The sequence below is a fragment of the Myotis davidii genome, unplaced genomic scaffold, assembly GCF_000327345.1.
Source record: "Myotis davidii unplaced genomic scaffold, ASM32734v1 scaffold38, whole genome shotgun sequence".
Classification (NCBI taxonomy): domain Eukaryota; kingdom Metazoa; phylum Chordata; class Mammalia; order Chiroptera; family Vespertilionidae; genus Myotis; species Myotis davidii.
The window spans coordinates 6,950,111-6,965,657 of record NW_006291383.1 but is presented as its reverse complement, the minus strand read 5'-3'; the positions used below and the strand labels follow the sequence as shown (position 1 = coordinate 6,965,657).

General features: G+C 47.1%; 1 protein-coding gene and 1 long non-coding RNA gene across 2 annotated transcripts in view; both read left to right on the top strand.

The window, feature by feature from the left end:
* Nucleotides 1-15,547, top strand: part of DYNLRB1 (dynein, light chain, roadblock-type 1) — a 20,088-nt gene that overhangs the window by 2,314 nt on the left and 2,227 nt on the right. Inside the window, exons 2-3 of the mRNA XM_006764580.2 lie at nucleotides 4,012-4,087; nucleotides 10,480-10,647. Coding sequence (XP_006764643.1) covers nucleotides 4,012-4,087; nucleotides 10,480-10,647 — 244 coding nt within the window. The remainder of the gene's footprint in view (nucleotides 1-4,011; nucleotides 4,088-10,479; nucleotides 10,648-15,547) is intronic.
* On the top strand, nucleotides 7,350-8,449 carry LOC107183216. Its single transcript, XR_001514007.1, has 2 exons — nucleotides 7,350-7,931; nucleotides 8,167-8,449. It is a non-coding gene; the product is annotated as an uncharacterized LOC107183216 (long non-coding RNA).

The window sequence follows — 15,547 nt, the reverse complement described above, 5'->3', positions numbered from 1 at the left end:
TTTTCCCTCCATTGACCCTCTCCAGCCCGCCCCCACTACCCCTTCCCCCAACCCAGGCCCTTACTGCCCCATTGTATGTGGCCAAGGGCCATGCATATATGCATACAGTATTCTTGGTTGATTACTTCCCACCTACCCACCCTCCCCTGCCTTCCCTCTGAGATTCCACTCTGTTCCATGACTCCATGTCTCTGGATCCACTCTGTTCTTCAGTTTATTTTGTTACTTAGATTCCACATATGAGTGAGATCATGTAATGCTTGTCTTTCTCTGACTGACTTATTTCACTTAGCATGATACTCTCCAGGTCCCTCCAAAGGGTAAGAGATTTTTCTTTTTTTACCGTTGCATAGAATTCCATGGTATAAATCTCCCACAGCTTTTTTTTTTTTCTCAGTTGATCAGCAGCCTAGCCAGGATCTCTAGCCAAGTTCTGGTCAGGATCTCCAGCCAGGTTCTGTAGCCATGTTCCCTCGCTAGGTTCTCCCGCCAGGTTCTGTCCAGGTTCTCCAGCCAGGTTCAGTCACCAGGTTCTAGTCAGGTTCTCTTGCCATGTTCTATCCAGGTTCTGTCTCTAGGTTCTGTGTCTACCACAGCTTTTTTATCCACTCATCTGCTGATGGGCACTTGGGCTGTTTCCAGATCTTAGCTGTGGTAAATTGTGCTGCTATGCACATAGGGGTGTACACATTCTTTCTGATTGGTTTTTTGGGTCTCTTACGATATATTCCTAGAAGTGGGATCACTGGGTCAAATGGCAGTTCCATATTTAATTTTTTGTGGAAACTCCATACTGTTTTCCATAATGGCTGCACCAGTCTGCATTCCCACCAGCAATGTACTAGGGTTCCCTTTTCTCCACATCCTCACCAGCACTTGTCATTTATTGATAATAGCCATTCTGACAAGTGTGAAGTGATACCTCTTTGTCATTTTAATTTGCATCTCTCTGATGATCAGTGACTTTGAGCATTTTTTCATATGGCTCTTGGCCATCTGTATGTCCCCTTTGGAGAAGTACCTATTTAGATCCTTTGCCCATTTTTTAATTGGATTGTTTGTCTTCCTTTTGTTAAGTTGTATGAGTTCCTTATATATTTTGGGCATTAGCCCTTTATCAGATGTATCTGATATGTCCTCCCATAGAGTGGACTCCCTTTTTGTTTTGTTGTGGTTTCTTTTGCTGTGCAGAAGCTTTTTATTTTGATGTAATTCCATTTGTTTATTTTCTCCTTAGATTCCTTTACCCTGGGAGATGTATCCGTAAACATATTGCTATGAGAGATGTCTGAGATTTTGCAGTCTATGGTTTCTTCTGGATTTTTATGGTTTCACAACTTACACTTAAGTCTTTTACACTTTTTGAGTTTATTCTTGTGTATAGTATAAGTTGGTGGTCAAGTTTCATTTTTTTGCCTGTATCTGTCTAATTTTCCCAACACCATTTATTGAAGAGACTGTCTTGACTCCATTGTATGCTCTTGCCTCCTTTGTCAAATATTAATTGAGCGTAATGGCTTGGGTCAGTTTCTCGGGTCTCTGTTCTGTTCCATTGATCTATATGCCTATTCTTAAAAACTAAAGAAAGGTTGACTTTCTATTATTTTATTTTTGCCTATCAGGTTAGCAAAGAAACTTGGCAATACTGATTATTCCTTGAACATGCCAAGTTTGTTCCCACTTCCCTGCCTTTGCTTTCATACTGTTGCCTGGAATGCTTTTCTTTCTCATCATTTAGTTCTTGGCTTAACGATTACATCCTCAGGTGTTCCTGACCACACCAGCCGGAGTGGCATCCCCGGGCTCCCCTGCAAGAATCTTGGTCACTTGTTATTTAAAGTTCTATCAGAATATGAGCTCCCTGAGGGCAAGGGCCTCATCAGTTGTGGTCAGTGGTATATTCACCTCTTCTCTTGACCTGTGTGTCCTTGGGCAAAACTCTTCTTTCTGAATTTCAGTTTCTTCATTGTAAAGTGGAGATCATACTCACTGTGGAAGGGTCAGAGGTCCTATGTGTCTGTAAATATTCATCCCAGTATCTGACCTGTATCAGGTACTGAATAGGTCATCGTATACTTTCATGTCCTTCCTTTCTTGGTAAGTGTATGTTTCCTATGAATGGACGTGTTTTAATTTAGTTGGTCTTTTCCCTAATTATTGGGTATTTCCAGCTTTCTGGGTTTTTTAAAATTTTTTTGTTTTGTTAATCCTCACATGAGGACATTTTTTCCATTGCTTTTCAGAGAGAGTGGAAGGGAGTGGGGGAGAGGGAGAGAGATAGAAACGTTGAGGTGAGAGAGCCACATCTACTGGTGGCCTTCTGCACATGCCCCGACCCAGGGCTCAGAGCAAACCGGCAACCCAGGTACATGCCCTTGACCACTGAGCCACACCAGCCATGGCTCTTTCTGCTTTTTGCTAATGTTGATGTCACTGCAGCAAACATCTTGCTGTGTTCTTCTTCTGGATTATTCCTTAGAATTAATTTCCAGAAGGTTACCAGGTCAGACTGAGTACTGTGTGGTATTGACTACTATCGTACTTTACCCCCCTTCTCCAGAATAGTGCATAGGAGGAGCTCAGTGACAGTCTGTTGAATGAACGATGATCTCATATGTGCATGACCCACTGTACTGTACTCTCATGTAGCCCTGTCCTTTTACACAGGCTCCAGATTTTAGAGGCAACAGACTCTTTGCCATTATGTAGGAGGAATTTGTTTGCCCTTCTCTCCAGCATTTGAGAGTATTACATCATAGGGGAGTGGATGGCAGTGACTGGATTGTTGTTAGCCTTGTGCCTACTAGAAAGACAATAATTCATTGTGCTGTTTCCATCCAATGTTTAGAAACTCCCCTCCCAGGCCAACTCATTAGCTTCTGGGGGTGGGGAACCACTCTTTTGGAGAAAGGAACCTCTATTTCCAACATGGTCCAACTCTCAGCTTTGGGGGAGCTTCTGGCTGGATCCTGGACCTATCTGGAAGGGGCCTCCAGAAAACACACACTTCAAGGCCAGTTTCCCATCCACAGGAAGAGTTAGACCTACTTCAGCTGAGCAGTTGTTTATTGAGTCCCTATTCTGCAAACCATTCTAGGGACTCTTAAGTAATAAAATACCTAATGCATCGCCAGAGAGGTACGATTTAAGAGTTTGCAGAGCCAGAAGTAGCAGACTCCACTGAGTTGGGGATCAGTAAAGGCTTTTTGGAGGATGTAATGGTTTAGATGATCTAGAAGAATTTGTTAGATTTCAGCAGAGAAGAGGCCTGGTTAGGACACAGGAAGGTATGTAATGTAGGTGGAGAGTGGAGGAAAAGGTAAAAGATGCAATAATAATAGAGAATGCCTTGCATGGCAGGGTGAGGAACCAGATGTCTGATTGTCCCCTCTGTTTACAAACTCCATGTGCCAGAATATCCCCCCTGACTGGTTTCTGGAGAATCAGGATTAAAGAACCCCTACCCCAGGCACATTTCCTGTGGCGATGAGCCATGCATCACACTGTCTCAGATGCTAGGTTATTAAGCACTGAGTCTATCCTCATGGGGTCATTTTGTTTCCTTTGGAATGTTTTCAGTTGTGCTGTTTGGGCTACAAATAGCAGTGTATCTCCTTCCTGTTAGACACCACTGTTTGCGTTTTTTCAGAGCATCAGCGTCCTGTCTCCTAGGTATACCAGATACATGAGTCATGGATGTGTCTATACTCTTAGGAATGGTATTTATATTCTGCTCCCAAATAGCTGAGACAGGAGGGATAATAGTGCCTGGTAGGCAAAGGGCCAAGAGGAGCCCTGCCCCATCCTGGGGGTGTGAGTAGATGATTTAGGTGCTGGTAGTGGCTTGGGCACCACGCTAAACAGACCTGGGAGCTTTGAGGAAGTGCCACGTGCCCAGGTGTTACTTGTTTGTTGTTGGAAGATGAATGTGTGATTCATCTGTCAAGGGTATGAGTGAATTAATCCAGCCTTCCTGGCCCTTCCTAACCTTGGTCTTGTTCTATCTGGCAGGCAGAAGTGGAGGAGACACTGAAGCGACTTCAGAGCCAGAAGGGAGTGCAGGGAATCATCGTGGTGAACACAGAAGGTACACCCCGCTCCCATCATGACCAGCACGCAGGCAGGCCCCCAAAACAGCCCAAACACAGCATAACACTTGCTGTTTACTAAGCCCCTTCATGTACATGAATTTTTACTTTTTTAAAAAATAAATACTTTTATTGATTTCAGAGAGAAAGGGAGAAGGAGAGAGAGACAGAAACATCAATGATGAGAGAGAATCATGGATCAGCTGTCTCCTGCACGCCCCCGACTGGGGATCAAGCCCACAACCCGGGCACGTGCCCTTGACCGGAATCAAACCTGGGAACCTTCAGTCTGCAGGCCAACGCTCTATCCACTGAGCCAAACCAGCTAGGGCATCACCTTTGTTTTTTAACATCTCAAGTGTCCTAGCACTATTATTGAAATTCTAAATTTTAAAAAAGGTAAAATTCACCCAGTCCTACTGCCCTGACAGGTCATACTTTTCAATATACCATGTTTTTTCAGCCCTTGTTCAGGTGCATTTTCTCTTGGTTATAATTATAGTTATTAACTCTTTTGCATATGTTTACTCATGAGGTTTGTTTGTTTTGCTTCATGTTTTACATAAACAAATTTTTTTAACTGCCAGTACAATTTTTTTAATACATATTTTACTGATTTAGAGAGAGAGGAAGGAAGAGATGGAAAGAAACATCGATGAGAGAGAAACATCGATAGGCTGCTTCCTGCATGCCTCCAACTGGGGATCAAACTGGCCACCTCAACCACTGAGCCACACTGGCTGGGCAGTATAATGTTTATTAATCATCCCCACTTATATTGTTTCTGATTTTTTGCTAGATAATACTCTGGTCAACTTCTTTGTTCCTAAAGCTTTTCCCTTCTGTTCTGGAACATTATTTCCACAACTAGAAGAGTACAGATAACTGATTTTCTCAAACTGCTATAGACATGGCAAAGAGGGAGACTAATTAATTTCTTACACACCTACCTATTCTGTGGTGCTTTATGAACATTCTGTTTTATTTCTTCCTTAAAACAGCCCTTTGCCTCCATTTGCAATGGAGAAAACTGAGTCTAGAAATTCAGTTGATTTGCCTGCCGTTACAGAGCCAAGATTTCATTGCACGTCTGTCTGAATGCAGTTGTACTCTTCCTCTCACTTCCTGTGAAGGACCAGAGAGTGGCTGTAGGTCTACAGCTCATGGCCACCCTGCTGGCCTCCCCAAGTTCTGTAGTTCAGTGTCTTCATTCATCTCTGATTTATTTGAGGTTCCTTGAGGGCCCCTGTGTGTGTGCATTGTCATTCTGGGCCGTGTTTTGGAAAGGCAGAATTCTCAACAGTGCCTGCCTCTGTAGAGCAGAATGAAGGTCATGGCAGGTGACAAAGTGGGGGTGGCATGTCCTCGTTAGAATGTTGTTTTCCAAGTCATTAGACCTTGGCCAGCCCAGAGTTAGACAGAGGATGCTCCCCAGCTTTGTCAGGTTCTAATTAGACCACGTGGTCATTGCATTCAAAGGAGGCAGCAGGTTGGGAGCGCTCAGGACTCTGTGGAGGCGGAAGCAGGTCCCGGGGTAGGTCTGCTACTGACCAGCTGGCAGCTGGGGCTTCCCCTTCTCTTCAGACCTCTGCTGCCCCACGTGGAGTGGCTGGTCCAAGACCTGAAAGGCTGTTTGCATGTCACTCAGAGAGATACTGTCTCCTGTGACTGGACTTTTTTTTAAATCCCCTCCCAGGGACATGCTTTCGTTGATTTTAGAGAGAGAGAATGGGAGAGGGAGAGAAAGAGAGAGAGAGAGACATCGACGTGAGAGTGAAACATCAAACAGGGTCTCCTGCATGCGCTCAACCAGGGATTTAATCTGCAACCAGGGTATATGCCCTGATTGGGCATCAAACCCACATCCTTTCAGTGTACAGGACAGCACTCCAGCCAACTGAGCCACACTGGCCAGGACTGGGCCTGGACATTTTGACCCCAAATGGGAAGGAGCAGCCTCAGACGATGACTCCTCAGCTGGGACCCCAAGGCCTTCACTAGTATTTGCAAACCATAAGCCTTCATTCCTGCCTTAAAACTGCCCAAAAGCTGAGCTTTTTCATTGGGAACGTGTAGTGCCAGCTGCTTACCTTTTGATACTTTGAGCACTTTTTGTATAATAATGTGGCAGTATTGCACAGTGGTAAAGAATATGGAATGGGGAGCCAGACTACCTGTATGTGAATCCTGACTCTACCTACTTATCATCTGTGAAATCTTGGACAAGTCACTTAACCTCTCTCTTTCAGTTTCTCATCAGTAAAATATAATCATACTACCTTCCTCTAAGACAGCGGTTCTCAACCTGTGGGTCGAGACCCCTTTGGCGGTCGAACGATCCTTTCACAGGGGTCGCCTAAGACCATCCTTCATATCAGATATTTACATTACGATTCATAACAGTAGCAAAATTACAGTTATGAAGTAGCAACAAAAATAATTTTATGGTCGGGTAAAAACATGAGGAATTGTTTTAAAGAGCCAGAAGGTTGAGAACCACTGCTCTAAGAGAAGCTTTTAGAGTAGTGTCTGATACATAGTGCCATGTAAATGTTAAAATTATTGTGTGTGTGTATTTTTATGTTCCATTCATAGAACTCACTCTTCAATCTCTCATTTACATTTCACACAGTGACCCCGCAAGACAGGGTTGTTTGCCCATTTTTCAGATGAGAAAACTGAAGCAGGTCTAGCCGGTTTAGCTCAGTGATTAGAGCATCGGCCCATGGACCAATTGGGAGGCAACCAATCGATGTCTTTCTCACATCGATATTCCCCCCCCCCTTTTCACTCTCTCTAAAAAAAAAAAATCAATGGAAAAATATCCTCGTGTGAGGATTAAAGAAAAAAAAAAAGACCTGAGAGAGGCGAGGAGACCTGCCCAAGGTCACCCAGCTGTGGTTGGGTGGCCAGAACTCACTGCTCATGGGGCCTTTAAGTCCTTTGGAAGCTTTCAATTAAGGATGATTTAGCTCAGCTGCCTTTTCCTACGGCTGCCTTCCCTGACCACCAGCCCAGAAAGATTGCTCTTGCTCCTGAACTCATGACACACCCTTGTTTCAATCACTTACCACCATCTACCACTGCATTTTGACATTTCTGTCTTGAGCAAATGCAAATGAGTTTCATTATAAAAGTGTGACTTTAAGCAGACTTAGCAAGAACTTAAGTAACATTCTGTTCCATTTCTACCTCTCCAGATCCCCTGCTGTCCTCTGTTGCTACCTACACAGGGCAAAATAAAAGACTCAATGTGTAAGCTCCAGGAGGTCAGGGATTTATCTCTTGTGTTCACTTACTGTATCTCCAGCACCTGAGTTTGTGCTTAATAACTGTGTTAAATTTTGTTGGTGTTGGTATTGATTGATGGAGCTGGGTTTGGTGGAAGGACCTGCCTATGCAACCTGACAGATCTGAGCCTCAGCTTAGAATTGTGCCTCCCTCGTACCAGCCAGCTGTGTAGGCTGCAAGTTTCTATTTGTGAAGGCAGTGGCTTGGGGTAGGCGGCCTCATCATTGACATATCTTTGAAGTGGCCCCAGCTCTGGCATCCTATGAATCTGGCATTCTGTGATCTGATTCCCTTACTTGAAATTCTCTCCAGTTCTGCCCCACCACCACCTTCATGTTTTCTTAGGTTTTTAAAATGAGCCAACAAGTGGTTAGATCCTTGTCTCCTTTACACCTCCTCTCACTTGGTAGGAATGTAATCAAATGCATTTCTAAATTACTGAAAGTAGCCCTGTGACTTCTCATTTATCAGCAACCATAAATGCTTAGTGCAGTGTTTCTAAGGACACTGGCAAAAAATCAGACCTCGTCCTGTCTAGGGATGAACATAAAGGTGTGATGTCAGCCGAAACCGGTTTGGCTCAGTGGATGGAGCGTCGGCCTGCGGACTGAAGGGTCCCGGGTTCAATTCCGGTCGGGGGCGTGTGCCTGGGTTGCGGGCACGTCCCCGGTGGGAGATGTGCGGGAGGCGGCTGATCGATGTCTCTCTCTCATCGATGTTTCTAACTCTCTATCTCTCTCCCTTCCTCTCTGTAGAAAATCAATAGAATATATTTTTTAAAAAAAAGGTGTGATGTCAAACTCAACTAAATGCTCCGAAGGAAAATTGTGTGGTGCTGGGATGGTAGAATGGGGCATTGACCATATCTGGGGTGGGTGGAGCCACCATGAGGTGGAGACCTGAGGGACCAGTAGGAGTTGAGAGAGAATAGACGAAGAAAGGGAAGTTCCAGGCAGAGGAACCCGAGAGAAGGTGGCCTTCTATATAAAAGAGAAGGTCAAGACTTTTGATCACCTAAACTTTTCCAGGCCTTGAGACTGGCTGCTCAAGTTACCTGGGGGTGGGATTTATTGTGGATGATATTGATAACAAACCACCAACATTTATTACATACACTAGAGACCCTGTGCACAGATCCATGCACTGGTGGCGGGGTGTGGCCTGCGGGGATCGGCTGCTGTGGGAGTGCCGCTCATCCCGGTCAGCCAAGTGGCACTCCCACTATGGGAGCCCACCGACCACCAGGGGGCAGCTCCTGTGTTGAGTGTCTGCCCCCTGGTGATCAGTGCACATCATAGTGACTGGTCGACCGGTCGTTCTGGTCATTTCGCCATTCGGTCGCTGGGCTTTTATTATATAGGATACTCTTGCTAAACATTCTTAAACCATATTTAATCCCCACAGCAGCACTTTGAAGCACAGGCATTTTACAGATGAGGAAATAGAAGAATAAAATAAATCACTTGTCTAAGGCCACATCGCCATGAAGGGGAAAAGCAGGGGTATAAGTTCAGGTCATCAGATTTCAGAGTTTCTACTCAGTCATCACTGCAGTTGCTCATACTATGATTCTTAGAAAAGTCCAATATCAAGCACGGCCCTGGTGGGCACCTTGTTGCCAGCTAGGGCCCAACAGCACCCCTGATAACCTAGTTGTCTTGTCTCTTAAAGGCAAGTGATCACTACAACTTGTTCTTATGACTTCAATTGGCTCAAACAGCCTCACTGACTCAGCTGCTTCTCTTGTCACTATGTCATCTTCTGCCTACTCTTGTGTTCCTGTGCCCTAAGAAGACAAGGTTGGGCCAGTTTCTTGCCACTCATGGGTAGGCCTGAGGGTAACTGCCATTGGCTGATCTTTAAACTGCTCAGTTGCGGACCAGATTAGCAGGGCCTGGGTCCCAAATCCAGCCACTTACGTGTGAGGAGCCACTTGTGCCATATTCATCCAAGTATCTGTCATCTGTGTACACCTGGAGCCTCATTGATGGAGCCTTCTGTTGGCATGACAGTGATTCATAGGCACCTGATGACCCAGTCATGGCCTGAGGTCACTCAAGCTGAGCCCCATACCTCACCTCCATGACAATAGGCACTGTCCTATGAGGGAGATCCATGGAATAGTTCATCACAAGGAAACAGTCTTTAAAATAGAAGAGGCTTAAAGGACAGTGGTGTTCATTGAACAGCAATTAAGTAAAAAACCCAACCTTAGTATCAAACAGTAGAGGCATGATGAATTCAGTGGAATGGCCATTTTGTGGGCTCTTTGAAAGCAGTAACAGCCAAAACCGGTTTGGCTCAGTGGATAGAGCGTCGGCCTGCGGACTGAGGGGTCCCGGGTTTGATTCCGGTCAAGGGCATGTACCTGGGTTGCGGGCACTTCCCCAGTTGGGGATGTGCAGGAGGCAGCTGATCGATGTTTCTCTCTCATCGATGTTTCTGGCTCTCTATCTCTCTCCCTTCCTCTCTGTGCAGGATCAATAAAATATATTTAAAAAAAAAAAAAAAAGAAAGCAGTAACAATGCTGGTTACAAGGGTGTAAGCAGACAGAGAAATGGGCTTTAATTGTCATGTGTACAGACAGTGTGGACAAGAAGCCGCCCTTGGTGGGCATAGGAACGACACGCTACTGATGGTTACGTCTTGGCCCGAACCGGCCTTTCTTCTTCCTACTCATCTGTGTTTCAAGATATGTAAGTGCTGTCCTCCTCATTCAGGTTCTGAATGATAGTCTCCTCTGTTGCCAGAAACTAGTCAGGACAGGGGAGCCCTAAGAAAGGAGCCCAGCAGTGGAGCCAGCGGGCCTGAATCGAATCCCGGCCCCCGCTTACTGCTGTGTGACCATGAGCAGGTCACCTTCTGCTCAGAGGGTTTTTTTTGCCTCATTGGCAAGTGGAGATGCTGACACCACCCTCAGTAGTTCTGGGGACCAGCAGTGAAGTGCTCAGAGAGACAGGACTGTGCCTGCCAAGCTTTCGGTAAATAGCGGCATTGACTGTTAGCTGCCAGCCCAGGACTCTAGAACTGCGGGTGTGGGGCTGGGAGCTGGCAGCAAGGCCTCAGCATCCTGCTCAGTCCCTGTCTGCCCTCACACAGGCATTCCTATCAAGAGCACCATGGACAACCCCACCACCACCCAGTACGCCAGCCTCATGCACAACTTCATCCTGAAGGCCCGGAGCACCGTGCGTGAAATTGACCCCCAGAATGACCTCACTTTCCTTCGAATTCGCTCTAAGAAAAATGAAATTATGGTTGCGCCAGGTAAGAGGTCTTCCGTGTCCCCTCTTAGGATCAGGCTATCACTACTGCTTATCAGGAAGGCTTAGCACATGGGTGTCTCCTCAGGTTCCACAGAAAAGCCTGAGGAGTTGAAGGTACAGAGTTGATTGCCTCTCTGTCTGTCCATTCTCTGGCTGGCATCCCCGACAAATACTCATTTACAGTGACTGTGGGTCAGACCTTCTCCTGGGTTCTGGGCCTTGGAGGGGAATCGTGGTCTCATGGGGGAGGTAGACATGTAAGCATGACACAGTGTAACCCTCGCCCTTGCTGTGGGGATATTCGAGCTTAGGAACAGCGAGGGTGTGACTAGGCCTGCTTGGGGCAGTCAGCCGAGGCTTCCCAGAAGAGGGGACATTCAGCTGAATCTTGAGGGTATAGAAAAGTGTAAGCAAAGTGGACGGGCAGGAAACCTAGGCTTGAAGGGAAAAGATTTGGTGATTCCTAACCAAAGCAGAAGGCAAAAATACTGTATAGTCATTTTATCTTTGAGAAAATGTTCAGTTACCCACTTCTAAAGTATAGTCCTGTCTCTCTGGGCCTCATACAGCCAGCTTTTCCTCCAACATGGGAACCGATTGCTGTTTTTATTTCACATGAAGTGCGTGGCTTGCATTTGGGGGTTGAGTGGTACAAACATCTGTCTTTAGGTCATAGGATCATTCCCAGGGTGATGAGGTGCTCATCCTGGGAGGATCCCACAAGGATGGGACTACAGGAGGGAGCAGAGCCACCTGTCCTGCCTCACCTCACTCCGCATTCAGACTGGATGGTGGGCAGGTTCTCCAGGACTTTTGTTGTGTTAATCCTCTCCTGAAGATACTCAGGGAAGGGGAGGGACAGAGAGATACATCAATATGAGAGATACATATTGATTGGTTGCCTCCCACATGCCCTTGACCTGCACTAGGGATTGAGCCTGCAACTGAGGTATGTGCCCTTGACCAAAATAGAACCCCTAATCCTTCCGTTAGTGGGCCAACACTCTAACCACTGAGCCAAACTGGTTAGGGCCAGGACTATTTTGGCATGGCTACTTCTCTCTCTCCCTCTATTTTCTGAGCCACATTGTTGTGTGCATGAGTTAATTGTGCACCTGAAAAGGCAGGTGGGCTGCAGAGCAGTTTGTCCAGCAGTGGTCGGCAAACTGCGGCTCGCAAGCCACATGTGGCTCGCGAGCCGCTGTTTGCCGACCACGGGTCTAGGGCATCAGAATATATGTCAGAAGGAGTGGGAGGTGAAACGTTTGATCCAATTTAGGCCTCAAACACAAAACTTGACTGTGCAGACTTGACCCTGTGAGCAGGAGGCAATATGATTGTGCCTGGGACCTAGGTGAAGAAGGCAGTATGGAGGCTAGGCACACTGAATGCCCCTGGGCTTGCCAGACAGATGGCAAAGAGACTGGCTATAGAATTCTGGGGTGATTTGATGGGGGTAGAGGGGGCCACACACTCCCAGCAGCAGAGCCATATTGGTTCTGATCCCAGCCCAGTCTGGCAGCTTGGAAGGATGTGAAGGAGGGAACCATAGAGCCAGTCACAGGAACCGCAGTCTCCCTGGGACACTTCCTGGCGGGGTGGGGACAGAGTAGGTCAATCCAGAAAAGAACATGGGATAACGTGCTGTACACTGTTGATCTATTTAATCACTGTCTGGTGATGTCGCTGATTCTGTCAGAGAAAACAGATTGTAGCAGGCAGAGTTCATTTTCTCAACTTCAGCTCTTCATGATTGTGACCTTAAACAAGTCATAGAACATCCTGAACCTCTATTTTCACATCTGAAAGTATCACAGGGGGCTGTACGGCTCTGGCCCTCTGAGACACCCCATCTGGTTGAGTATGTTGGCAGGGGGTAGAGCAGAAAGGCTCAGAAGCAGATGGACTCCCTCCCAAGATTCTTGCTGTGCGACTATAGATAACTCTGCTTCCCTAAAAGTTAGGCCAGGAACGGTCCCTTTACTGACCTGCACATCAGAGCACTGTACACGGGACTCTCAGTGTGAGGCAAGGACAGATTATGCAATCTCTACATCAGACAGGTCCCATGGACCGTGTCTCTTGACATAAAGCTTCAAGAACGTCTCCTCTGGAACAGCAGTTATCTGAAAGCTCCTGGCCGTTTGTCCCATCTCAGCAGCAAAGGCATCTCCAACTTGCCCTTGAGGAACCCCCAGACTTTCAAAGCACAGGGGTGCATTTGGTGTTTGAGTCCAGTTAGAGGTTCTCCTTTGGGTGCACAGGCCCAGAAGCCCCTCAGCCTTGTCAGTGGAGGCGAGGAGGAAGTGGCCAGACCCTTGCCCTGGTGACATTAAGAGCCTGCAGGGAGGGCATGCATGCGCTCTCACTTGCTCACTCGCTGTCTGTCCAGCACTCACATCCTCATGGCCACCACACACACCTTGTTACCCTGGCGGGATGTGTGACAGTACCGACTTCTGCACATGGGCCATGAAGTTTCAATCGCACTGTACGTGTCGTGCCCACATGTGGTATTTTGTGGAAGAGCCATACTCAAGGGGCCAAAGAGCCGCATATGGCTCGCGAGCCGCTGTTTGCCGACCACGGGTCTAGGGCATCAGAATATATGTCAGAAGGAGTGGGAGGTGAAACGTTTGATCCAATTTAGGCCTCAAACACAAAACTTGACTGTGCAGACTTGACCCTGTGAGCAGGAGGCAATATGATTGTGCCTGGGACCTAGGTGAAGAAGGCAGTATGGAGGCTAGGCACACTGAATGCCCCTGGGCTTGCCAGACAGATGGCAAAGAGACTGGCTATAGAATTCTGGGGGGATTTGATGGGGGTAGAGGGGGCCACACACTCCCAGCAGCAGAGCCATATTGGTTCTGATCCCAGCCCAGTCTGGCAGCTTGGAAGGATGTGAAGGAGGGAACCATAGAGCCAGTCACAGGAACCGCAGTCTCCCTGGGACACTTCCTGGCGGGGTGGGGACAGAGTAGGTCAATCCAGAAAAGAACATGGGATAACGTGCTGTACACTGTTGATCTATTTAATCACTGTCTGGTGATGTCGCTGATTCTGTCAGAGAAAACAGATTGTAGCAGGCAGAGTTCATTTTCTCAACTTCAGCTCTTCATGATTGTGACCTTAAACAAGTCATAGAACATCCTGAACCTCTATTTTCACATCTGAAAGTATCACAGGGGGCTGTACGGCTCTGGCCCTCTGAGACACCCCATCTGGTTGAGTATGTTGGCAGGGGGTAGAGCAGAAAGGCTCAGAAGCAGATGGACTCCCTCCCAAGATTCTTGCTGTGCGACTATAGATAACTCTGCTTCCCTAAAAGTTAGGCCAGGAACGGTCCCTTTACTGACCTGCACATCAGAGCACTGTACACGGGACTCTCAGTGTGAGGCAAGGACAGATTATGCAATCTCTACATCAGACAGGTCCCATGGACCGTGTCTCTTGACATAAAGCTTCAAGAACGTCTCCTCTGGAACAGCAGTTATCTGAAAGCTCCTGGCCGTTTGTCCCATCTCAGCAGCAAAGGCATCTCCAACTTGCCCTTGAGGAACCCCCAGACTTTCAAAGCACAGGGGTGCATTTGGTGTTTGAGTCCAGTTAGAGGTTCTCCTTTGGGTGCACAGGCCCAGAAGCCCCTCAGCCTTGTCAGTGGAGGCGAGGAGGAAGTGGCCAGACCCTTGCCCTGGTGACATTAAGAGCCTGCAGGGAGGGCATGCATGCGCTCTCACTTGCTCACTCGCTGTCTGTCCAGCACTCACATCCTCATGGGCCCCCCAACACACACCTTGTTACCCTGGCGGGATGTGTGACTTTTCCAGGTGCCTTAGACACAGTGTTCCTTCTGAACACCCTGACCACTTCTCCAGCCACCCTGCTGCCTTTAGGAGCCTCTCCCTCACACATGCCGTCCTGCTGCTGGCGACACTCCTTTCCACTTGGCTAACCAGCCTCCTTATCTGCATTTTTAATTCTGTCTCCTCCACTAGACAGTTTCAAGAGTACAGAAACTTGTGACCACATTTGACAAATATTTATTGAATAAATAAATGAAAGACTTCCTAAACCTCCCTCCATTGCTATACCCCACTGTGGGGTTGGAGGTGGGGTCAGCAGTAGAGATGGGGATCAGGGATGTCCGTGGGACATGTTATTTAGGATGAAAACCAGTGATTTGACATCTTGACACAACCACTTTGATATGGCAAGAAAAATACACTGCCAGCAGAGCCTCGGAGGCATTAGGCTGGATCACCTTAGGGTGGCCAGAGAGCACAGGCCCCATGGGGGCAGCGCCCAGCAGAGAACAGCCTGGCTGCCGTGTGTTTTTGAGGTGGGTCCTTCCTGGACTGTAATTAGCACCCCTTATTGTGGGAGCAACCTAGCGCAGCCCTGCCCAGGAAGGAGGTTCATGTCCCTCTCCTCCCACCTACGCTTCCTCATTGAACTGTGGAGACCAAAATAGCAGCAGGTGGTGTCAGACAGTGTGGATCTCCACACTCGTACCAAATTTCACCCCATCCAGGCCCAGAATAGCCCACATGAAGAGATGTTTTCAGACAGAGTTGGTTTTCACTTGTTAACCTCCCTAATGTAAAACTGAGTTGACAGCATAATCAAGCTTTAAAACTCTGCTTCCTGCAAAACACTTGGAGTGATGTTATTGAATTAGAGCTTGATTTTTTTTTTGGAAGAAAAGACACTAGTTTTGCTAATTTTGTCCGCTTTTATCGGTGGCTTTAATTATTTTTATTAGTAAGTGATTATTTACTTAGATTTCTTAGTCATGAAACTATCAGTCATATAAGATCTGCTTCTCCCAGTCCCATCAGCCAGCCGTCATGGGAAACAGCTAACATTAGGCTTCAGTCAGCAGACAGAAAGCGCGTGTG